The sequence below is a fragment of the Brachycentrus maculatus genome, unplaced genomic scaffold, assembly GCF_059751285.1.
Source record: "Brachycentrus maculatus isolate JH-2025_06_01 unplaced genomic scaffold, ASM5975128v1 h1tg000946l, whole genome shotgun sequence".
In the NCBI taxonomy this organism is placed as follows: Eukaryota; Metazoa; Arthropoda; class Insecta; order Trichoptera; family Brachycentridae; genus Brachycentrus; species Brachycentrus maculatus.
The window spans coordinates 52,334-79,903 of record NW_028281668.1 but is presented as its reverse complement, the minus strand read 5'-3'; the positions used below and the strand labels follow the sequence as shown (position 1 = coordinate 79,903).

At 30.7% G+C, this 27,570-nt stretch overlaps 1 protein-coding gene across 1 annotated transcript in view; it reads left to right on the top strand.

Annotated features, from left to right (window-relative positions):
• The window catches only part of LOC148299787 (uncharacterized), a 46,620-nt gene extending 19,595 nt beyond the window's left edge, over positions 1-27,025 (top strand). Inside the window, exon 2 of the mRNA XM_088275676.1 lies at positions 24,519-27,025. Within this exon, the coding sequence (XP_088131802.1) occupies positions 24,519-26,507 (1,989 nt within the window). The 3' untranslated portion in view covers positions 26,508-27,025. The remainder of the gene's footprint in view (positions 1-24,518) is intronic.
• The last annotated feature ends 545 nt before the right edge of the window (positions 27,026-27,570 follow it).

Sequence of the window (27,570 nt, the reverse complement as noted above, 5' to 3'; positions counted from 1 at the left end):
TTAACCTAATTCAGTTTTTTGATTCGGTCATTAAAAGCTAATAACACCGAACGATTCATAAATTTGATAAAGAATAAATAATAATATGGAAAAAAGTATAAAACGAGAAAAATCCACGAATGCCATACCAACTAGGTAACTGACAGTTATCTATTATCCACAAATTTAGTTTATTATGTCCTAATTTTTGAAAAAATCCATTTCATGGATTTATACCTGTCTTGTATAAAGATGTATGGCTTTCATAGGCTTCGAATATGAACATAGATGAATGAAAATTGACGATGTCGTTAACGACGAAACCCTGTCACTGGTAAAATAAAATAAAAGTAGAATAAACTATGTAGTTGTTGTTTAATTATATAAATAAGCATGGTTATCAAGCAAAAAATCATGACAATACGAGTATAAAGCAATGAGTCAATAATGTATTTTTTTATATATGATAGAGAAACCATTGCTTCTTTCCGTAGGCGAAGTGGTCGCGGACCTTAACCAAATGATTCACCGAGATTGTATGACGCCTGTATTCCAATGAAGGAATTAAAAAAAAAACATTTTCTCTATATAATGACGTTATAATGCCGTATCACTACCAGTTTCGTAACGTTTAGTTATGTGATGAGTTTGGAGTCATTAAACTTGCGGAGATGATGGTTACGGGTTACGTACTATACACACATAGTCCGGTCCATAAACGTACCATATAACGAAACCCGAGATGGTCCGACATGTGGTCCAATTAAGATAACCCGTCCCTATTGATCCGAAATAAATTATTTAGTTTATTAACGTATGTAGGTATAGTTGAAACAATATAATTAAACAATCCAACAATGAAAGCGAACGCGACTTCAGATCATAAATTCGTCTTGACTTTATGATCGCTTTAAAATTCGAGTTATAAATATTTTAATCGAAAGTTGAACTTGAAAGCTGAAAGAGTAATAATTTTATTACATTCGTTATAATTATTATTACTAGTGATGCACAAATACTGGCTCGGCCGACTAACCGACTATCGACTATTTTTATGGAGCTAACTAACTAACTAAGCATCACGCCGTTCGCCCGCAGCGGTAGGTAGAGAGAATTGAACGCCACACCAATCCGTCCTTGCCAATTATATTCGCCTCTTCCATATTCATGCCTGACCGCTTTCATATATAAAAAAAACCCTCATCCGCACCCCAATGGTGCATAGGGCACTGTGTCATATAAACGCAGTGTTATCTTGATCGTTTACACATGAAGGAAAGGTGATCAGCCCTCCGCTTCAGGTACCAGTCCATGGTAATATTGAATAAATATAACAGTGAAAAAATTAATTTTATTTATTTAACCCCCCTTGGGAATCGAACCCGGGACCTCCAGAACGGTAGCCGAGCGTGCTGGCCATTACACTACGGAGGCGGACAGACCGCTTTCAAGTATTTGAAATACTCAAGCATGCCAAATTTTCTTCGAAATGCAATCTTTCAGATGAACGTACGGCAAAACGATGTAAGATAGATGTTCGAATGGTGAAATAAGGAAAGAATGCAAGGCTGAGATAAGCATTATTAATAAAATTGAGAAAGGTGTGTTGAGATGGTTTGGACATGTATGAGTGAGGAAAGAACGGTAAAACAAATTTATGAGGCGAGTTTAGTAAGAAAAAGAAGCAAAGAAAGACCGAGGAAAATTAGGCACGATCAGGTATGTCAAATACTTGAAAGCGGTCAGGTCAGGAGTCGAAATAATCGGCGGGTGTGTATGAGGAGATGCATGAATGTTGAAGAGACGAAGAACGTTTGAAAAGACAGGTTAGTGTAGCGTTCTATTCTCTCTGCCTACAAGCGGCGTGATGGTTAGTTAGTTTGTTAGTTGGTTCCATTTTTTAAAAGAACCTTGTGAAAAAATGACGATAATTGGGCAAATCTACATAAATAAATACATTAAAACACAGAAAATGCTGACGCTCCGAGTATTTAATGAGCCTGAGAAAAATAAACAAATACACCTATTACTCATACGCGAGTTATAATTACAATACAGGTGGGAATATATTATAATAAAATTGAACGTAATATTTTAATGTCATTTTAAGTGACTCGATAATCCATTAATACCATGACTGATCGGCCCTGATGGACCATCCATCTAACAGATTACCCAATCTGTCCCTATAATAATAATTTACTGGCCGTGTTTATGGACACTTCAAGCAGGAATGCGGTGGAGGAAGGTAGGTACCGTGTTCGGGTAATATGCATCATGAACTTGATAGTACCTACCTTAGAAAGTATAATATGGAAATTGATATTGGTTTATCTAATACTAACACTTTCAAGACGGGGTTAATAAATACAATGGATTTTTTACCTTAAATTAGCTGGTGTTAAAATGTAAGTTGTCATTGCGTTCATTAAACCTGCGTAAAATATATATATATATATATATATATTTATTTATATATATGTATATATATATATATATATATACATATATATATATATATATATATATATATATATATATATATATATATATATATATATATATATATATATATATTAATATATATATATATATATATATATATATATATATATATATATATATATATATATATATATATATATATATATATATATATATATATATATATATATATATATATATATATATATATATATATATATATATATATATATATATATATATATGTATATATTTATATATATGGGTGTATGTGCACTTCATTCATTAAGTTTTTAGAATCAAATAAGGAGTTTTATAGTAATTAACTTAGTAGTATTTAACTTTTTTTCATGAAATTTCTTACCTATTATTTATTTTTTCGGCATTCACTTTATGGTAAAACATGATTCAATTACGTTAATATTTATAGTTTATATTTATACCTCTGGATGAAAGCATCTTCTGAAACAAATCACTAAAAAAATAAATGCTCGCTCTGACAAGAAATAAAAAATAAAAAATTATGAATACATAAATAAATAACAATAGGAAAAAGGTTCTACCCTCTCTTCAACATTCAACGTCCCAAGGATTTAACTTTAAAATTTAGAATAAGCTTCACATGCGGTGTTTGAAAATGATGCGGAATGAATCGAAACAAGTGTCAAAATAGATTATAAGAAATAGTGGTATTTACTAAGTAAAACTTAAATTTAAAAAATATGTATAATACTAAAGTGAAAAAAAAACATTTCTAATTAAAATTTCTCACGTAATTATTTTAATTGTAGTCGAATAAAACATAATTTAATAAATCTCCTTAAAAGTTAGGTGGAGAGAAAACGTATATGTATATAATTTATTAAACATAACTAAATTTAATGGCCACATCCGTTATGTCCCATGTAGACAGATAATAAAATTAACAATTTACCGTCGATAAAATGTCACGTTGAAGTAAACATTGATAATTTTACTGACCATATGGGGGGGTCTTAAACATATGCTTGTAATGTGTCCGCCCCCGTAGTGTGATAGTTAACGTGATTATATACCGTGCTGAATACCCCGGGTTCGATTCCAAGGGGGGATCAATATAAATAGTTTTGATTTTTCACTCACATATTTTTTTGATATTGCCTTGGAATGGTGCCTGAAGCGTGGGAGTAAATAACTTGGTTTCGTGTTAGTAACGATCAAGATATGCGTCATACGATGTAGTACCATATGCATCATTAGATATTGATAAGGGTTCGAAGAAAAAAACTTAATTGAATAACTAACCATCCGCTGCAGAGAATAGAACGCAACACCAATTTGACTTACTAAACAATCTTTGCCTCTTTTACATTCATGCATCTTCTCATACATACCCGCCGATTATTCCGACTCCTGACCTGACCACGACCAAGTATTTGAAAAACTTGATCATGCCAAGTTTTCATCCGTCTTCCTCTGCTTCTATTACTAACCACATTCGCCTCGTTTTTTTACTATCGTTTCTTCACTCATTCGATTTACATGCCCAAACCGTCCCAACACAACTCTCAAGAAGAAGATCACTAAGTTAATTTTTGTTTCTTTTAACTAAATAAATATGTACATACTAATAAAATAGTTTCTGCTCAATCAAAAGCTTCTTTTCATCTCACCAATAGATGTCTCTAGTGAAGTTCTAGTGATTCAAGAACAAGGTTTCTAAATTGGTTCATAAATATAGAATTTCCAAGAATTTGAGTAGTGGTTGTCAATAATGGGTAGAATAGGTGAATGTTACACGTGTGTAAAGGGATAACTTAAACCAGCCTATGACGGTCGTCAGCCCCGTAAATGCTTAGACTTCCATATTCTTCTTCATCTTTGATGAGATGTCAAAAAATAATATGAAAAATACATGTTTTTATTTGAATCTGTGTTGGGAACAGGAGGGATAATCTAGTGTGGGCCAATCAGGAACTTGTCAGCATTTGCTCATTGCTGGGAGGAAACCACGTTGCACTCCTCAGGAGAAGGCGGACTGTTGACTGACATCAGCAGACCTTCCGTTCCACTAGATGAAGGAATTTTGTACCCAACTATATTTGGTTGGCGTCACCTCAAAGTGTTAACCTAACCATCCAGTAAATGTTGCGTAACATACATACTAAACCTCCTTATAGAAACTTCGGCAGAGGTAATAGAGGTTGAATATATTTATGTGTGTGCATTATATATTAAAAAGGCGATCAAAGTAAACTCGCGTGTCTAGTTACTAACTGATTCCAATAAAGTAGTCAATTCATTTTATCTCGACGTAAAATGTTTCCTAAAACAAGTTATATGGACAATTATAAGACCCAAGGCCGACAAAGAAAAATTTAAAATAATTACTTAAGGGGGTACTCGGAAACATGCAAATCAGTAAGTTCAGCAAGCGACCGGCTGCTCGAGGAGCCAAGTGTGTCCCTGCGCACGATTTTTTTTAATACACATAAATATATTGGAATTTGAATATATCGTAGTCGTACAGGAAAAACTGGCAAAGTGCATTTGTTTACAAAAACGTGATCATTGACTATTTGATATCTTACTAGCTTTATATTGCCCTGAAAACTTGGAAGTATAAAATATTAACTTGTTAAAAATGACAAACTGCATTGGTGTTTATTTTCTTGCCAAACAAAAGTGACTTAAATGGCCCTTCTGAACTATTTATATTTCGTTAGTTGGTCACTTTCTCCTGTACGACTACGATATATCGTCTCATTTTTTAACTCGTTGCCTTGACCGGGTTTCATCTTTACCGACATCGTCAGACAAGTCTGTTGACCATCAGATAGTCTGTCACTGGTCAAATAATTTAAAAGTGGAAAAAACTATTAAGCTTTTATTTATTACATTTTTTTTTATTTTTTTACTAAGCCTGCACTCGTTTACGATTCCTTTTAGCTCCAACTAATAAAATACATTGTAATAACAATAAATAAAGGAATAAATATGATAATAAATAGAGGAGATAGATAGAAGCAAAAAAACTATGAAGTTTTTATTTTATTATATAAAATGCAATTACACCAAATGCCAGTACAAAACTTAAAATATACGCTTATAACTTATAAGACTACTTTTACAAATATGGTTTGTACCTACATGTAATTTTAATGCTGTAAATGAATATAAATTTCTTTCCGTTCAGCTTTAAACTTTAGGTGATCCCACAAACAATAGGTTTGCAATAAGGATCAGTTATTGTAATAGTTTTTCAATTTTTACAATAAATCACTCCCACACCTTTATATGGGATCTTCCTAGAAACTTTCTTTGAACCGAGCTGATTAGGACAAGTTGTACGTTATATAACAAGAAATATCTTCTCTCCATTTTTTGCGAAACGATCTTACGTGGTTGGAGATGATTCTCGCTATTGTCTTGTATATATTATTATTTTATGAATAATGATAATTATATTAAAAAGTCGCGCCGATCAAAAGAAAGTGGCAGCCGCGGGCTGTGTGTGCGAGTACGTGTTAATATATGTAAGAGATGGCAAAGATCGACCCAAAATAAATATAAATATTCATGTATCCTCTCTAGTTTATTATACATGCATGTTTTGTTAAAGAGTACGACAGCAAGTCGTCATTCCCAATACCTTTACATGTGCTTATTCCGTTTATCACTTCCTGGTAACATTTATTTTATTATTATTATTGGCAAGTATATTAAACAGATTGTCAACGCATTATTGTGACATATTAATTCATTATTTCCTATATAGGTTTATTAAGAGAATTTAATTACAAGATTGTCCAAATTTGTAAGAAATTCATGCTAACATATTTTTTTAATTTAATGATATGTACGTATATTAGGAAATCCTCCGGAAAAAATATGTATTTATACGGGTATTTTGTAATTTATAGTCTATTTAAAATAATCTGTTGGCTTTGGGCACTAAAATGGTATAACGAAAATATGAATGTTTGCAGTTGACTCATGAAAATATTTTGTTTTATAAAATACATATGAAAACTGAAAACATTACGTGATTTACTTATTTTCATTACTATTACTATTAGAATATTAACAGCAAGCAAAAGTCGAGGCATAATTACAAGGTTAATTACAAATGCAATAAATGCCTGAATAATATACTATTTAATGCGATTTTATAAAAATAGTGGAATAATACACCAAAAATAATTAAGTGGATTTTGATAGAGTAGAAGAGAGAAGAATCAGGTATTTAAATTAGTATTGAATTATCCAAAACCATGGATTTTTTCAAAGTTTAATGAAATCACAAAGGTTTTTTTTTATCTGACCTCTATCTTTGCCCAGTAAATGCCGCATCAGATCGACACGGTGTTGATCGTTAAAAAATTATGAACGTAGATCGTAGATCAGTCATGCCTTCCTCGGTCTTGGTTATGAAATGCAATATATTTGAAGGTGCCAAGGTGAAATACTTTACTTTTAGATGGGAAAGTAAATATAGAAGTAACAAAAGAGAGGAAACGGAGAAAAGTAGCAATGACTAACGTACTCGTACAAGGTTGTGTGTTGTATAATTTTTCCAGTTCTCAAGAAATTCTCCTGTTTAATTAAAATTAACCCTGGTAAATACCACTTTTTCTAAAAATCTTTTGTTACGTGTCTTTCGACGCATTCAACGCCACTCAAGCATCGCAACACGGATCACAACAGATTTTAAGAAATAGTGGTATTAACTTAGTAAAAATGATTAAAGAAAACACTTGTTTTTTACCACTTGAGTATAACTTTATAACTCAAGTGGTAAAAAACAAGTGTTTTCTTTAATCATTGTAACATGTCTTACCACAAAGTTAATGCCGAAACAATAAATAAAAACCTAGTAAAATTAAATAACAAGTTAAAAGATATTACTAGAGTATTAAATGAGGGAGAGTCCGCCTCTATAGTGTAACGGTCAGCAAGCTCGGCTACCGTGCTGGAGGTCCCGGGTTCGATTCTCAAAGGTGGTCAAATAAATATAACTGATTTTTTCACTCTTAAATTTATTTAATATTACCCTGGACTGGTACCTGAAGCGGGGGGCTGATCACCTTTCCTTCATGTGTTAACGATCGAGATAACATTGACTGCGTTTATATGATGCAGTTCCTTACACACCATCGGGTGCGGATAAGGGTTTGAAGAAAGAAAAAGTATTAATAGAGTGTTGAAGCAATTGATACAATTATTGTTATTTCTTTATTAACTTCGTTCCAAACTCTATTATATTCTAGTATAATAACAATTTTAATCGTAAATATCCTATTTTGTTCATTTGAATTGGTCTAATAATATAAGGACAGCGACTTTATCATACATACATTCGCTAAGAATCTTTCATTACATAATGTGGGTACACGATCCAGATATGTAAAGTACGTCGGTTTAATGTAAGTTAAAGGTTTACATACGTTTAAATTGTGAAATAGCTTTAAGTACGCCTCGTTGTCTACCTCATTACTGAAAATCGTGATCCTCGACATCTACAATATTATCTTCCTGTGGCACGTCAAAATCATCACTCTCTATACCTTCGGCGGTACATATTGCAGGCGAGATTAAGCGCAAGCATGATCCATTATTTTCATCATAAATATAATTTTTTTCATGTTTTTAAGCAACCCACTATTACATTTTGATACAAAAAAAACTAGTTTTATTCAAAACATTTTGAGTATGTCCAAATACTTGTTCACAAATCTGGATTATCGCCAATTAAAGGAGTTCTTTTTTGACATCTCAACATAGATGATGACACACTCAAAATGTTGTAAACAAATTAAAAGCAAAAATAAACAAATGGAAAGGTTTTTTTAGCGTTTCTCATATATGTGATTATAAACCAGGATTCGAACCTCACATATCTACAAATGAAACAGTCATTTGCGCAATAAAAAACTTTCATCTCACCATAGACGTCTATAGTAAAATTCTAGTGATTCAAGCAGTATGTTTCGAATTTAAACAATATATATATATAGAAGTTCCAAGAATTTGAGTAGTGTGGTTGTCAATCATGGGTAGAATTGGCGAATGCTACACGTGTATAAAGTGATCATTTAAACCAGCATATGACGGCCGTGAGCCCCGTAAATGCCCAGACTTCCATATTCTTCTTCATCATCGTTGAGATGTCAAAAAATAATAGTATCACTCAATTTAGTTTACTAATTTTCCTCCTATTAGCTAATATCTTAGCAGTAATATCTTTCATTCTACTTAACGTCACAGGGCATCTGAATTCTATATATCAAATAAACAGGAGCGCAGGACTGACCACGTCTTCATACATTTATTATTTTGCCCTGTGTTTTCTTATTTGTGTTTTAGTCTTGTTAACTTTATCTTATCCCAAAATGAGTAATGGAAATTTCTTACCTGGAATATTTTGTATTTTAATAATGTTAGTAATTATGTTAAAAAAAAAAACAAAAATAATATTATAAATCCTTGTACAATTTGTATTTTTGCTTTTACAGTCAACCGATTTTGATACTGCGTATATATGTACATTTTACCAAAATTCTTAGAACAATTCATTATTTACAATCATTTTGGTACATCATGAAAAAAAAACAATAAAACAATACATCAGAAAGGGGCGTTATCTCTCGGTGAAATAAATGTCATAAGGTCAATGGCGAAAAATTCGCACGTTAAAATTATTAAAATTCTCTATCAAGATTTCTTCCAACAGTCTAAAAAATAAATATATTTATTTTAGAAGCACATTGAGTGTTCTCGTTATAAGATCACACACGTTGCAAATGATAAATAGCTCCAGTTTACATGTGTCTCATATTTCATTGTTGTACTATCGAATGATCGAACAATGCATACTCAATTTCTAATTTTATCGATACAATTTCATCAATGGACCTAATATGGTCATGGTAGACATGTACTACAATATATACGTAACATTAAGTATATCTTACACATTACTTGTGGATCAAAGTAGCATACGCGTGTATTTTTATACTTTTATTATAAATTATCTAAAATTGTTAATTTACTATTGTTCTGTCACTAAAAAATATTTTTTAAATTAAGTGATCAAGATGTTAATAAGACAAAAAGACAGCAAATTATGACGATAAAGATAATACGACAACAATAAATATTTTCATTCAAACAGCGTAGATCACTTCATGGAAGGAGATGATAGATTAAATGTTTGCATTAAAAAATAACAAAAAACAGATTTTTTTTATAGTAGTGTAAACTTAATTGAATATTTAAGGGGTAATAAACCAATTTATTTTTAAAGGCTATATTGATATTTGTGGTTCAACAAAATAACGCGTTTGTTAAAAAAAAACAATAGTCTATCCATCGACTACTCTTCTAGTTTTTCGGATACAAATAAACGGAATCTAAATTTTTATGTATAAAAATATTCAGATTTTTACAAATTTCGTCAGTTTTGACTGCCGTACCATAGTAGCTAAGAGGCTGTAGGTTCCCTATCTCTGTTATAGTTAGACGGTTATCTAAACTGTTTCTTTTTAACAAATAAAATCTTAATATTAGTATATTATTAGATTAAAACCAATATTTTTAGCTTTTCCACTTTTTTATTTGACCAGCGACCGGGTTTCGTCGTTACCGACATCATCAGACTGGTCAAATAAAAAAGTGGAAAAGCTTAAAATATTGGTTTTAATCTAATAATAAATTAAAAATGCAATTCCATCACGAAGTGTCAGTGGATAATATAAATCTATTAATATTAGTATACAAATGTCAAAATAACGTTTTGTATTATTGCTGTTGCGATTATGTTGTTCCGGCGGTACTGTACCATATATCCAAATGAACTTTCTTTATTTTCTATTTAATTTCCTTCCAACATATTACACAATATCATTCCTAAAGGTCACAGTCCACTTAAAACGCTTCATTATGACTACTTGTGGATGTAAAAGATCGCTGGCTCTCTTCCAATTCAAATTAACACCTTTCCTCGAATTTGAACTCTGCCACGTAACGTTCTGGGGCAAACTGCAAATTGCTATTGAATAAATCAGAACTAAATGCTGCATAATGCACCGAATACTGATAGAATTATACTAAATTGCATATCTGATACAGTAATTTGCATATTTGGCATTTTACCTCCATATATTTAGTAACAATAAGTGCGCACTGCATGCTCGATCGGAGAATTTGCTATATTTTCAACTAGAATTTAGTCTAATCTAATGTAATGTAGTAATTATGATCTAATCTAGTCGAAGTACATTTTCTCCTCTTCATAAAGAAACAGATCTCTGCTGTTTTTTTTGTACTATCAGCAATCCTATAAATATATTTTATTATTAGATTAAAACCAATATTTTTAGCTTTTCCACTTTTTTATTTGACCAGCGACCGGGTTTCGTCGTTACCGACATCATCAGACTGGTGAGAGGCTATACAAATTGTTATGTTATATATAAAAGAAGGCAGGAGTTGATAACCATGATTTGATATAATTTTATGAGAAATTAATTTAATTTTAGTGAATTTAAGTATTGTATGATATTTAAAATATTTTTTATAAAGGTTTTTTTGTATTGAAAGCACGATTTTATATAAAGTTATAAAAGATTTGCATTTTTTGTAAATGAATTTAAATTATGTAACGAGGTATCAGGAAATGCTGGTTGATTTTTGTAAATTCATTTACAAAAAATGCAAATCTTTTATAACTTTATATAAAATCGTGCTTTCAATACAAAAAACCTTTATAAAAAATATTTTAAATATCATACAATACTTAAATTCACTAAAATTAAATTAATTTCTCATAAAATTATATCAAATCATGGTTATCAACTCCTGCCTTCTTTTATATATAACATAACAATTTGTATAGCCTCTCACCAGTCTGATGATGTCGGTAACGACGAAACCCGGTCGCTGGTCAAATAAAAAAGTGGAAAAGCTAAAAATATTGGTTTTAATCTAATAATAAATTAAAAATGCAATTCCATCACGAAGTGTCAGTGGATAATATAAATCTACTATAAATATATATACAATAAAATCATTTTCGTTATCAAAATAAGAATCAGTATAATAAAATGAAATAAAATGGACTATTTTTCATACCTAAACATTATTATAAAACTACAATAATCAAAAGTTGAGATGAATTTACCCACGATTGGATATCATTATTTAGAAAGTATAAAAAATGGCCAGTGTACTAATTTTTCTACGTCCTAAAAAACATTTCGTTAGTAAATCATCGTTAAAAAGAATATTGTAGCCTACCATCCCAGTCATAAATTTATGATTTTAACCCGTTAGACTCTACATCATATTTACGCGTCCATTCTGGTGTTTTCCTTTTTAAAAAATATTTACGACGTAATTGCCGGCAGCAAACAAAAGTGAATTCACTGGAAGTGAATAAAATCAAATGGAATTTTAATGCGGAGCTAACATTCCGTTTCAGGAATTTGTGCTCAACAACGTGTTATAAAACATAAACATGCATCACTTATCGTTGAAATTCGAACTATAATAGTAACTATCAAATGTGCGTGTACTGGGTGCTTCAAAAAACGGAGTGGGTTCCGTAAATGGACCAGTATGTTTTTTTTTATATCAATAAATTGGCGAATATCCATTTTTTATGAACTGCAGATAATAAATGTCAATTTATGTGTATTGGCATGAAATAGTATTATACCTATAAATAATTTAAAATATAAAAATGTTGATGTTAAATGTTTATGAAATGATCACTTGAGCAAGCTAACTATCAGAGGTGGGAATATGCAAGTCTAAACATTTACAGGGCTTACGACATGTCATTGACTGGTTTGAGTAATCTAATTATATTAATCATAAATTGAATTTTAATATAAACATATACATAAACATAACATACATATACATTACATTTGCAAACACAAGTATAGTGCATACGTTTCTTGAAGTTTTCTGGTCAATGAAAACATATCAATTTCAATGAAATTAGTACTGATCACTTAAACCAGCTAATTGATAGGTCGTAAGCCCTGTAAATTCTCAGACTTCCATATCCCCACGTCAAATGGACTTTTTCATCTATAGTGAGATATCAGTAAAAATTAACATTTGAAAACAAAAATTTAACACACTAAAAATATTGAAAATTAAAACTGTTTGTACTGTTCTTGTTTGTTATAATCTATCGCTCTTGTTACATCTTGTATTTCAATATAGCTAGTTTGAGAGGTCGTTAGAGAACAAGTTTATAATTTACCCAATATCTCATCAGCATCCAATGCACTTCATGTACGTTGGAAGGTCGAAGAAAGTGCATGACGCGAGATCTCACATTTACGTGATCAAGCGCCTACTGGTTTAAATAAATTTAATATTTCACATAGCATTACGTAAACCCGTTGTATTAACAACCTTTTAAATCCTTGACTAATATTTATGATTCTTTCACTTCTTCGCTGCGTGTGTGATATGTTAATAACATATATTATCTTCTCGACTCGATAAAATTCATATATATTGTTTTTATATCGTCTGTGGATGAGTTTATAATACCTTTACGTAAAATGAAAAGCTGTTTAAAATCTTTTCTAAATTTGTCCTTGTGATGAAAAACCATCATGAGTTCCGCTTACAGAGTATTGGGTGAATACAAAAATATTATTCCTTACATGACATGCACCGTGGTGTAGTTGGGTAGACACTCGACTACAACTGGGGTCGCGGGTTCGATTTCGCCAATTACAAAATGAATTCGAGAGAGATTTATTTTCAATTGGTCTGGGCGTATGTGATGTATTTTTAACAATTTACCTTCCCTATCCTTACTATCCTACCTGCAGACAAGCATCTAAAATAGACGCTTTGCGGGTTATTTCTTAAAAAAACTTATTTGACATCACAACATAAAAGAAGAAAAATATGGAAGTCTAGGTATTTACAGGGCATATGACCTTTCATAGGTTGGTTAAGTGATCACTTTACGCACGTGTAACATTCACTATTGTAACAATTGACAACCACAGTATTTTTTTTTGGAACTAATCTTCCTTACCTTATTTCACTAAAAACCTTCACTTTATAGGGTAAGTAATAAAATATTTTATTTATTGATTTATTTTTCATCATGCATATAGTAATAAAAATTTACAATAATGTGTCCTTACTGGGTTTTCCCATGCCGAAGGCACATTTTACAATAGGTACTTTTCTTTATAAAATTATTTGATAAGTAATTAGTTTATCATGCAAACATGTATGACATGCCAGAATAATATGATCTATGTATTTCAAATCTATTTACCTCCATTATCCATTTATGAATAGTTATTTTAAACGTTGCGTCGTTATTTAATGATATTACGAATAATGGAGACAGGGTATTCAGTTTAACTGCGTATTATTCAAAGTTCCTGTAACCAAACTAGGTATATGTTGAATTTTGTCTTATGCGTTCCTGTGCTCTTGATCTTATGGTTTTATGTATGTTTTTATATTGTGTGTTACTGGTTGATCTGCATGTTTTGATATATATACTTTTTGAGAAACTGCCTTAAAATATACCCTTTACATATAACTGCATATAGTTTTATACATCGCATGATAATCTGAATTATATTAAAGCTAGCAAGTGGATAATATGTCAACAACTGAGTTACATCTTGGGGTATAATATCATGACATAGATATCGTTTGATCATTGAAATCCATCTTAAATCCCTGATAGTAGCAGTAAGCCCGATGAAGACGACTTTAATGTCAACTAATTTTCTAAAACATTCCATTATTACAATAGAGAGGTAACTCGTTACATAAATATTACATCTTTTAGTGTTAGTATGGTTATTAATGTTTTCATTTTGAATTGGGTCATTTTTCCATTAAAGGAGCGAAATTGTTTAAGTTATATCTACATACATACAAGGAACACATTACATAATTACTATAGAAATAAGAAAGAAACGCATTTTAAACACCAATCATTGTTTTGGGTTTCATTACATTTTTCATATAAGGAATGTCTCATTTTCTTTTCTTTGAACCAGTGTCTGGAAACTTTGACGTTTTTGGTAACGAATAATTATTTTAAGACAATAAAATATGAATTGTATTCTCAACAAAAAAAAGGATTGCGACATGTTTTTCTATTTATAACATATTTACATATTAAATTAATTATTATTATAATAAGTTACCATAAATGTCATAGCAAATTCCCTCCCTAAATCGTTACTTTAATATTATGTGTTGTTGTATAGCTCGTTAAGTATTGTCTCATTGGAAAACCAATGGTGCATAGGGCACTGCGTCATATAAACGCAGTGTTATCTTGATCGTTTACACATGAAGGAAAAGGTGATCAGCCCTCCGCTTCATGTACCAGACCAGGGTAATAATGAATAAATATTACAGTGTAAAAATCACTTATTTGACCCCCCCTGGGAATCGAACCCGGGACCTCCAGAACGGTAGCCGAGCGTGCTGACCATTACACTACGGAGGCGAACATTATCTCATAATTAATGTTATAATGAAAACAAAATTAATACAAATATTTATAGTAACAAATTAAATTCATTGACGCAACGATACAACACAGGTTTTTTTTATTATTCATTTTATCATTATTTTAACTAACGAGTATTTTGGTAACTACAGTTTCTTATGGTAATTTTAGATTAAGAATGAATAAATGATCGATGAGAGAAAAATCCCCTCTTTATAAGATAGTCTCTTTATAAAATATTATGTCATAAACTATTTTTTTTAATTAGCATTGGTAACAATATAAAATGGCGTTCATTGCATCACCTCCCCGTTAAAATAGGAAGACAGAAAAAACGGACATCTGCCATATTTCCGTCAATATGCCAGTTAAAATATAAACTGATGCACTATGTTGCATTATAATTCAATTATTTAAATATACATGCATTGGATTTCTTTCTAAAAATTGTATTATATTGTATCACTCCTGTACTGAGCAATAAATCGTGATGTGTATTTGAGTTTTGAAAGAAATTGCCACAAATTATTAATAAATAATAATATACTCGCTTCTGTGTCAATTCAGAGATACATCATTTGTATTGAATCCGCAACCAGAATGCATTGTTTAAACTCAAGTTAGAATGATACTCTTCCTTGACCCCAGCGATTGTTCTGTGACTTCCTCAGATTCTGAACTCACTTCATCATAAATCATTTTATTTAATGAAACCTGAGTGATGTTGTCAGCAGTGGATATGAACAACAGTATCTGAATTATCATCGTAGCACATCGCTCACTCCTTTCAAGAACGTCATAAATAAAAAAAACTTGATTTTTCAGGAGAACGTTTTTAAAGTTTAAAAATATAACACAATGTATTAAAAATAAATATCAAGCCACTTATTGAACTTTTAACTGTGCAACAGATCTTTTTTGGTAAAACCTGAAGGTTTTTTCTCCATTTGAAAAATATTTAATATATTTAAAAAATAATCAAACAATACCTATTCTTCAAAATGCAAAAAACAATATTTTCTACCCTGTAGCGAGTAAATATTAAGTTTAAAATATGTCTCTTTTGCTGGGATATAGTATATTTTCTGGGCATTCCAAAAACATGAACAACTGAAAATTGTCGATTTATTTATGACGTTCTTGAAAGGAGTGAGCGACATGTTTTCACCTTTTACAAACATACTTTTACAAACGTATTTTAAGGTTAAAATAGTTTTAAGCGAGTAGCCCCTAAATAAATAATTCAGAATCCAAGTTCTATTGCTCTTATATACAGTTTGTCCGGTACGGAAAAGAGGCTATATTTTTTTAATGATAACGTTTAATTTATTCGATTGATAATTATGATATAATTTAACCATAACGCAGGGCTTTTTCCAAGTTACCAGTGGAATAGCGTTCCGGCACATTTTTTCACGGATATATAATTTTTTTCTAAATTTTCTTAATCAATTAGACGAAATACTTGCGCTTACGTAATTACAATCTTTATTATGTTTTTCTTGAAAGTTTTCCGCAGATACTTTGTGGCACATTTTATACTTTATAAAGTATTATGTAATTCGCCAAAACGATAAAATATGGTATTGTAATGAATATTTAAATGATATTTGAATATTTATTTTTAGTAAAAAGCTTGACATGAATTGAGTTCAAAGAACTTTTTTTCTGATTCCCTGCCGTAACCTACTGTATTTTTCAAGAATTATTAAAAGAATAAGCCCTTTTCATTCAAGATAAACTGTAAATCAAAGAGTCGAGAGTTTACAACAGAGATTCCCAATTTTTCATTTCTAAATGTGACATTCATTTATCTGATTCAAATTATGGCTGCGTTTAAAAAAAATAAGATAACTAATCCACTTTATTGAGTTTTTCTTTTTTTAAATTGGTACAAGTCAAAAGAGTAGCCAAGGGCCGCAGGTTCCTCACCCCTGGTCTAGAACAATAAAACCCAGACTTTGATTCTCTATCTATTATCTGTCTATTTTGGTAGTGCCCACCATAACTTACCACCTACATCCATTAATATCGTTGTTCAGATAATGGTCATTAATTAATAATTAACACTTACAGTCATTGAGAAATAAATTCTAACCGCCCCTTAACGTCGATAACTTAACGTAAATGCTTTGGATCGGCACCTGAAGCATAAAACTTTCTAACGTGTGAATTGTGGTAAAACTGATGGTGTTATTTTCTAATTATACAAACTTACCCATGGAAATATAAACATAAAACAAATACATAAAATTATTTAAAAAATACACTTAACCCACAAGAAATAATTAGTTATTTACAATAAAGTTAACTGGAACATTTATATATGTATGAATATATGTATGAATATATATATATATATATATATATATATATATATATATATATATATATATATATATATATATATATATATATATATATATATATATATATATATATATATATATATATATATATATATATATATATATATATATATATATATATATATATATATATATATATATATATATATATATATATATATATATATATATATATATATATATATATATATATATATATATATATATATGTATGTATGTGTGTGTATTAAAGTTATAAAAACATTTATTTATATGTGGTGATCTTGTATAATTTTATTCAAAGACATGCATTTTGTCAGCTTAGTGATTCTATTAGGCATGAATTTCATTTTTCATTAAGTGAAATAACGCTAGATAAAACTGGATTTATATATATATATATATATATATATATATATATATATATATATATATATATATACATATATATATATATATATATATACGTTTATAACGAGCATATATGTAATAATCAGAAACTAATTAACCTGAAATAGTTTTTTTAATGTCAGTTAAAGATACATATGTTTATGCATTAATTTCTACGAATTCTCATTACATTGTTACATGCGATGAATAAACCAATTCTCACGAATCAAAAAATCTGAATTCCCGTGTGTCAATACAAATAATATAACTAACATTCTAGATTCTGACATACCGTAAGTCTGCGACTATTACTATTGTATTCCTACGTATGGCGCAACACTCGATACGTTATCGGTGGATATCCCTCGAGTTCACTTCCACATAGCATTGTAGGACTTTTTACCATTGATTCCCAGGCTATTCGATACAAACGCGAGAACGATAAATTCATGCTTTGAGCAATTCAAGTCACACAAAATGTCGATGGGAAATTTTATAATTTGATTTTGAAATAGGTACGATAAAATAAACTGTCCGCTTTTATTAGGGGAGAGTTGCTGTATATTTTATTGTTATCTTTATTAGGTCTTTTTACATGAAAACGCGGAATGAATTAAAAAATTCAAGTCAAATTTCTTGCACATATGTTTTACTATTTTTTTATTTTATCAAATCGATTTATTGTCAAATTTGTACATTTACTACTTTAATGCAGATGATTATTGTACTGCTGTTGAAGTCTGCTCATGAATGGGAAATAATGAAACAGTTTAAGAAAATTTCTACTATGTCTTATGAATAAAAAAATTCCCAGTAAAAAGTTTCCAAATAACGATAAAATTTAAATCAGTTAGTTTTTGATCTGGTAAGTAAAGTGGATGACGAAGAATTTCCAGCTACACCTCTTGCATCTTAGGGTTGTCGTCTGGTGTAGAATGATGGTCGTGTGCGGATTGTTAAAACCGAATGGCGAAGGGTGAATGACCAGACTTGGTTATTTGATAGTGAGCTATTCCATTAATGTTTCTGTATGTGTATTGTTGAAAAATGATGAAGAAGCATTTGCTGTAACTAGTATCTTAGATAACAAGAAGTTGTAACGGGTAACACCAGCTGAGAAACATTTGCCGTAACTGGTATATTAAATAGGACGAGAAGTTATAACGGATAATACTAACTGGAAAAAACATTTTCCCCAACTGGTATCCTACATGACAAGAAGTTGTTACAGATGATACCAGCAAGAGAAAGATTTGACGCAAATGATATCCTAGACGACATGTTATGGCGGATACACCAGCTGGAGAAACATTAGCCATAACTGGTGTTAAGAATCCATTATTTGTCATATGTTACGTAACAATTAATTAATTTCAGGATTCCCTTTTTTATGTGATAAAAGTAAAATTACTATTGAAAGTGGTGTATTGTAAAAATTGCTAGTAGTTAGATCGCAATGGGGATAGCGTTGATTTTCACGTGACGTTATACGTCACATAACACATCGGCACAATGGACCAAACATTCCCACGAGTCTGCAATTTCCCACTGAATAAAAGTTGTCGTTTGTCGCGACGCGACGCTGCTTTTCTACGCCTTGCCCACAAACCATTGACACGAACTCCGACATTTAATGCTTCATAAAACAAACTCTTGACGTGAAGCGCCGAAGGTATTTCGTGGTTCGCGATTTATTGGCGTTCGCGGGGAAAGTTCTCTTCGCGAAAAAATGCGCCTACGGCACAAAAACTAATAACAGTGTGACAATATGCCCATTAAACGGATGTGAATATGATAATAATCTATAATTGCGATATACCTACGTATTGTAAATGTACTAATGCTTAAAAATTATTATGATGTTTAATAATAACAGTAACGTTTTCATTTAAATCTTTTTCACGTCGTAATTTTTTTTTATAATTTTGTAGTAAAACCCTTTGTAGAAGAACAAACTGTTTTACTTTTAAAATGTTGAATAACAAAACTTAATAAGGCTCATACTACGCAGGCGTTTTCGTTTTTTGCATTCGGAATTCCGAATGCATGAAACCCTCGCTAAAATTTCGAAAGTTGGCTTAGAACGTAGTTTTTCTTCTTAGTGGAAAAAATCATTGTGTTTAAGTCCAATAATTTGGTTTTTCAATGTGTTTGTCGCAATACAGCTTAATCGATCGTATATTTTGAATTAAGGAAAATCTTTGTTTAGAAAACATGATACCTCTTCTTAATAAATGTATTTTTTAACATAATAATTGTTATTCATTGATTAATATATAATAAATAAATAATTTGGAAACGAGCGTAAAACAATATGGCATTTCTTACTTTCTTTTCAATACAAGTGGTATTATTGAAATGAATAATTACTTAGCTAAAACGCGCATTATAATTAGTTCTACAATAAATAGGAAAGGCTCTCATTATCTCCAAAATCAGAAAAAATACGATGTTCTTATATATTCGTACTAATTACAAATCAAATTGTTTCATTACAATGACTTCCTACGATAAAGATTTTTTTCATTCAAAATATAAATGAGAAGAAGTTATTAATTAATTACGAGTATATTTATCAAAGCTTATTTTAACAAATCAAACAGGTCCGTATTAAGAAAAAAATATCGTATAAAAAATATATGTAACGCCTGAAATTTTACTCACTTGTTTCCCATCTAAAGCTTAATCTTTGAGCTGATTTGAAAAGTACAAATCGTAAATATCTAATTGATAAGCGATTTTTTAAAAAAAAATAAGAAATCTGAAATTCTACCCATTTATTTCTCATCTAAAGATAAATCTAAGTCAGATCACCTTTCCTTCGTGTATTTAATGATCAAGATAACGCTGCTTCTGAACGATGCAGTGCCCTATGCACCATTGGGTGTGGATAACGGTTAGAAGAAAGATTAATCTTAATAAATATTAATCATACGTAATAATTCTAATTAGATTTGTGTTCTTAAGTGCATAAACTATTTAGTGCATAAACTATTTATTACCTTACGAATCTAATCAAATATAGTAATCTCATTCAGTGTTATAGTAAGTAATAACGTCATTCAGTATGAATGGACCAGACTAGATTAACGATCAAGATTGTATTATTATTTTAGAAGACCATCTCAGTAGGTGGTGTCACGTAAATAGGGACATTATTCGGGTTTATTACTCATTGTTTTAACTTGATATGTAATGTTACTTCTAGTAGTCTTACGTTAATGTATAGGTCTACAATAAATGTTATGTGATGGGCAGTATTATTGTTTCAATGTGTTTCGTAATCCACATACAAAATTCTGCTTTGTATTGTTTTATATTTGAGATGACCTTTATTAAGCTGATTTTAATATTGGTTTAGATAAAAATATTATTAAAATTAAATTAAATGTAATTCGGTCATTAAACTTTGTTGTAATTCATATGGCATGATCTTTGGCATGTTTTTTTTTTCACACACGAATGCATTATTGGCTCTTTCCCTCAAAAGTGATTAACGTTCAATTTTTGATATTACAAAAAACTTTAAAATAAAACGTATCCATGTTATATTATGCGTTTTCCATATTTAATTGCGCCATTAATTTTGTCATTTTTTGGCAAAAATTTCCCGTTTATTTGATATTTTCAGGAGTATAACGATATTTTTCATCTAAGGCTGATAAAAAATAAGACGTTTATAAAAATAAATAAAAATCATTCACGTTTCTTCAAAGAACATAAGGCATAGAGAAAGTGCATAAATTATGGTTTAATCCAAATTTCTTATTGTCGTTAGAAATTTCATAAAACACATCGAGAAGGTTCCTTTTGCATTGATTTTAAGCATCTAGTGCGCAAGGAAACTAATAGAAATTAATAGAAAATTATGATTTTTTTATGATTAAGGGAAGGAAACATATACTTAGTTACATATATTGACAGAGGGAAGGAGTCATTTTCAATTCCCTTTGAATTTAAAGTGGTAGGTATGTATGTCAGTATCAGTATTTTTCAGAAGTTATATACCTATAAATAAATCAAGTGAGTTCCCGAGAGAACGAGTAAAAACGGCTTTATTATCTAGAACAATCTTGATGGTGCAATATCATTAAACAAAAAGGAGAAGAAAACGCCTATATTCAGCACCCAATTATACTTTTTGTATGGAATATTACAATGATTAAATATTATATAGAATATTACAATATTAATGATTTTATTAATGCCGAAACAATAAATGGAATATTAAAAAAAAAAATTATTTTTAATGAAAATTCATAAGTTCATGGTTCTATTCCTCAGAGGCAAATTTTCACCAATAGTACTTAATATAGACGAAGGAAAAAATCAAGTCAGCAAGTAAACAATTTTATAAACGATACGAATATTCGACTTTTTAACTTGATTAAGATACAATAACAGTATAGAAATATATCTAAATATTTCTTAATTTGCCTCTGTCGCCCATCTAAATATTTGAAAAACGTTAAAAAATGCTATCTAGACGGCAATCCAGTCGGAATCGGATGAGATTAACTCGTTATATTAATAATTGGACAATTCTACTGCTAATATAACAGTAGCATTAGGTACTATTGTAACCAGAAGACTAAGGAAATTCTAGTTCCCATGACTCGAGAAATGAAAAGTAAAGAAAATTGTTCTACCAAATTACTTTCATCTGTTTTTTGCTAAACACGAATACCTCTTACAATAATGTAATTATTCTAATGCCCATAATCTAATTTAACCCTAAATTACTCAACTATCCTACGAGTGACGTTGTTACTAAACATTTGTATAAATACGACATAAAACAGTAATAAATAAGATAATAAAAAACTTTTATTATTTTAAAAGTAATAGTATCTAACATTCCTTAGATTCAAGAGATCACGTAATAATTAAACAAATTTAAGGCACATTAGGAAGGTTTTGTGAAGCAGAGGGCTCGAGAACGACGCGAACAATATTTTTTTTAGGAACCGTCATTTTGCCATCGTAAATTTTACGATAGTTTAGTATTCTAGGGTTAAGAAACAATGATTCCCTTCCGCCGAAGTTACGACTCGTTATTAAAAATAGATATCAAATTGTGGTAGAGTGGGTTCGAACTTTTAACTTAGAAACTCCACAACCCGACCAATATTACCCTATCTACAATACATATTTACATACTGTCTTAATTTAAATACCTTAATTTATGCGCTAATATACCTAAATATTGCGTAATTAAATAATTGACTGGCACATTGGTCTCTAATTATTACTCTTTTTTTTAAAGACAAACAAAGACCTCGGTTCTTTTTTAATTTACAAACATACCTAAGTAATATTAAAATATTTTCATAACTAACTTACTTTTTCGTAATAACTATAACAATATTTTCTTACATACTTCAATTCGTAAATATTTAACGCCACCTGCTAAAATAATTGCATTTTAGTGAAATTTGAATCTTCTTTGATACTCGATTAGTGACATCTCTAATTTATGTAAATTAAACCTGTTTCATAATTCACAATATTTTAAAAACCAAACTATTCTTGCTGTAATTCAGATTTCATATACAATTTAATAAAGAGAGGAGAAGAACGTATTTGGAAACAGATATGCATTAAAAAAGTTATGTAAATTTAATCTTAGAGTACCGATTCTTATTTTTAAAAGGTAAAAAAAACATCTACGCTTATTAAGTGGCTAACAAAGAGAAGTTTAGGTGGTCATACATAATACAAAAAAAGACATTTCAAAAGTAACATGATAATAATAGTAAAAATATCTTTACACATGTAGATGAATAGAGGTAAGTACATTATGTATCAGAAATAGGGAGTGTAAAACATTATTTGTCTATGTATTCATTTTACATAAATGTATCATTTATAATTTATGTTTAGTGACGGTTGTGATGTCACGTTGCTATAAAATCTTATGGTAATGAACAATGTACTCTTTATCTTTATTTTGTAAGTAATTTATGCTTCTTAAGTAGGGTAAATAATGTATATTATGAGTATCAATTCAAAATGTTTATGTATGACTAACTAACTAACTAACCATCACGCCGCTTCCCCGCACCACTCTGTCCTTGCAAACATTCTTCGCCTCTTCCACGTTCATGCATCTCCTCATACATACCCGCCGATTGTTACGACTCCTAACCTGACCACTTTCAAGTATTTGGCATACCTGATCGTGCCATGTTTTTCTCGGTCTTCCTCTACTTCTTTTCCCGCTAACATTCGCCTCATAAATTTGTTTTACCGTTCTTTCCTCACTCATTCGCTCCACATGTCCAAACCATCTCAACCCACCTTTCTTAATTTTATCGATAATGCTTATCTCAGCTTTGCATTCCTTCCTTATTTCACCATTCGTACATCTATCATACATCGTTTTGTCGCACATTCTTCTGAGAGATAGCATTTCGACTGCATTCAGTCTACTTTCATCCTTCTTTTGCCAACTCCATGTTTCACTTCCATACATTAGAGTTGGAACCAGGACTCCGTTGTGCACTGCCAGTGTCAAATGTTTATGTATTATCTGTATAAATGTGTGTTTTATTTTTATTTTTAGGGACATAATTCTTTTTTCCATAAAAAACATCAATAAATAAATGCCATAATTCAATCGTAGCGTATTAAATTATTTCCTGTTGAATCACAGATCTAACTGCATCAATTAGGAGATGTGTTTGACACTAGTACATACATGCATTAATAGCAATCCTATTTTTTTAAATGATTTGTGTAATGAAAATACATTTATAAGTTGCCTTTTTCTATTTATTTGCACAAATTTATTTATTATTTTTCTATTATTCCAGATATTTGCGGTGCTGATTTTCGTCTGGAGTATTTCCTGGGCAAGTTCCCAAACACCGGACAGCAACAATGATATAGCACCTAAACCGCCAGCCGGACTAGATCCAGTATTAAGACGTGCACTTTTGAAAGCTATTTCCGATTTGGAAAATGAGACTGTACCACCTGCATTAGATTCGACCACGGAGTACTCTGAAACAACTGATGGTTCTACGGATAACAACGAAATTCTAGAAACCAGCGATAATTCCAACAATAGAAACGACTTTGACGATTCTAATAACAATGTGATTGTTTCACCACAGCAAAAACAGAATGAATCAGTATACTTTCAGTCATTCGCCGTGGATTCTCAAAAAGTCCTAGAAAATAGCGCTACTTTAGAATCAAGAGAAGTAACTGAAATCGACCTCGATAAAGACGTCGTACCTCCAACTAACGAGCTTCCAAAAAATGAGGAAATAAACAAACAAGTTTCTGAAAACCCAGAAGCGAGACGTGGCAATAGCAATATTGAAGCCGAAAATGTACCACAAATCATTAGACCGATATATAACAAAGCAAAAATTTTAACTCAAAAAACTTCCACTCCAAAAACTATCACAACGACAAAACCTTCACATAATGAAGATGGAGAAAATATCGAGGAATTGGAGGATGTGCAAGTATTTAAGGCTCCTCTTGTTGCTGCATTCACAGTGCATCAAGATGTAAATGGTTCACCGAAAAAGGTCATCCCAATATTTAAACAGGCTATCCGTGAACCTATTGCTCCAATCGCTCCACTGAACTCGAGAATAAATATCCCTTCACAAATTTTACAATCAAACACCCTTTCTCCGCAAGCTTCTGAAAAACGGAATGTTATTAATCAAAATACTTCCCAACGGCCTAATACGCTTCCTATTTCAAGTGAATTAAGTCAACAACAGATCAGAGTTCTTCAACAGCAATTAGAACAAAAAACTATTCTCTTAGAAGAGCAACTTAGAGAACTGCAAAAACAGCAAAAATATCACGAAGAGATTTTAAAGCAACAGCAAGTCATTCACAATCAAAACGAACAACTGAATCAAAGGTTTCAATCTGCAGTTCAACAGCAAAATTTTATCAAGCAACAGCAAATTTCGCAGCAAGCTATTCCTCAAACTAATTCATTTTCAATTCAGCCCAGTCTTGCCGTACATTCAACTCTTAGCAATACCGAATTGCAGCCTCCTCAAAAGGAAGCCGTTGACTTTTTAAATCAACTTCGTTCTCAGTTTTCAAATCAACCAGTTTCTCAATTTTCCAATCAACAGCAACAGTTCAATCAACAACAACAACAACAACAGTTTAATAATCAACAACAAACCCAATTTTCTAATCAACAACAACAACCACAGTTTGTTAACCAACAACAATCACAATTGTCAAACCAGCAAAACTCTCAAGTGTTCCAACAGTCCCAATTTTCACAAAAGAATCCTCAATTTACGTTTCAAAACAGCATTTCCCTACCACCAACACAACAACAGTTGCCCAGTAATAGACCATTTTTGAATAACTTTGTTACACCAGTTAAGCAAAGCCTTGTTCAACAGCAACTACCTCATGAAAAACCGTTCCAGAACACGTTTTTAAACCCCCAGGCTAGTTTACAACAGCAACAGCTACCCAAAGAAAAGGGTTTTGTAAACTTCAACAGCAACCAGCAGGGCCCTACTTCAAACAGGGTATTTAGACATGATTCCGGTACAGGAAATTTAGGATTCAACAGAAACAGTGATTTCAAAAATATCAATTACTTCCCCGGAAATAGCAATAGAAACTTTTTGCAGCAGCAATCTAGATTCAGAGCTGACGATAAGTTGAAAACCCTTCTGTTTCAATCTGGTCTAACATCGGGTGGAAAGTCACAGGAAGATTTAAGTATTGTCTCCAAAGTTTTATCACTAAACCATGGTTTCTTACCCCTGCAGCCTCTCTTCAATCAACGCTTCAATCCCTAAACTCGATGTACCTGCCTACTTAGCAATAGAAGAGCAATGATATTTATGCGTGTTTAGAAGAGAGTAATATAGTGTTACATCGTACTCTAAGGTTACATCTAGTGGATATAATAAAAACAGATGCCTCGATGTTATACCGGGAACACATAGGCAGCTCCATGTTGACTGCATATGTTCCGATATAGTGCCTGTCATATAAATAACATGTATTGTGCCTAATATTTATTGTAAAGCATGCATGTAGGAAAAATGTTTGAAAAAGCATGACTTTAATAGTGACGATCAATCTGCATTTATTTTTTTTAATAACACCTAAACATGGTGCTTATATTTTATATAAGTGCGAACTATTCCAAAAATCGTAATTCCCTTTTTTTACAAAAAACAACAACATTACAAATGCAAACTTTTATATTTTAAATAATCCACGGAGCTCTTCATTTATATTTTCATATCAAATCGTTCATAGAGAAGTCACAAATTTGTAGGTTGTAATAATTTTAATTATTTGTAAAATAAGAAAATAGTTAGTAATAATTTATACTCTTAAATAAAGTGCTCTAATCATATATTATATGTAAAATATTTATGTTTTCATATTTCACAATAAAATAAAATAAAAATTAGAGACCGATAAAAGAATTAAGGGATAAGCCATTTTGAGCCGAAAGAAAATCTAGGAAAAAAGGGAGAAGTAATAGTTCACTTAAAGCTTTTACTGTATACTAAAACAAACAATTTAAAGATACTTAAATTTGTAGGTAACCATGATTTTCTAAGAAAAAAAAATGGTGACTTAATTCTGGAGCTTAAGATTTTCGAAATTTTCTTATACCGTGTAATGTTTATTTCAGTTTTAAAAAAATATTTATTTCACTTTAAATTAAAAAAAAAACTTTAATTTTGGAAGAAATGAGCTAAGTAAATACGTGCCAACAGGGTGTGGCTGTATCACGTATGGAGGGCCTGTATGCTAATAAATATTTTGGGCTTAAGGGTTCATCCGGCCTTGATTCCTTTTCAATAAGTAGCTTTTTGAGATTAAAATCATAAATAAATATTG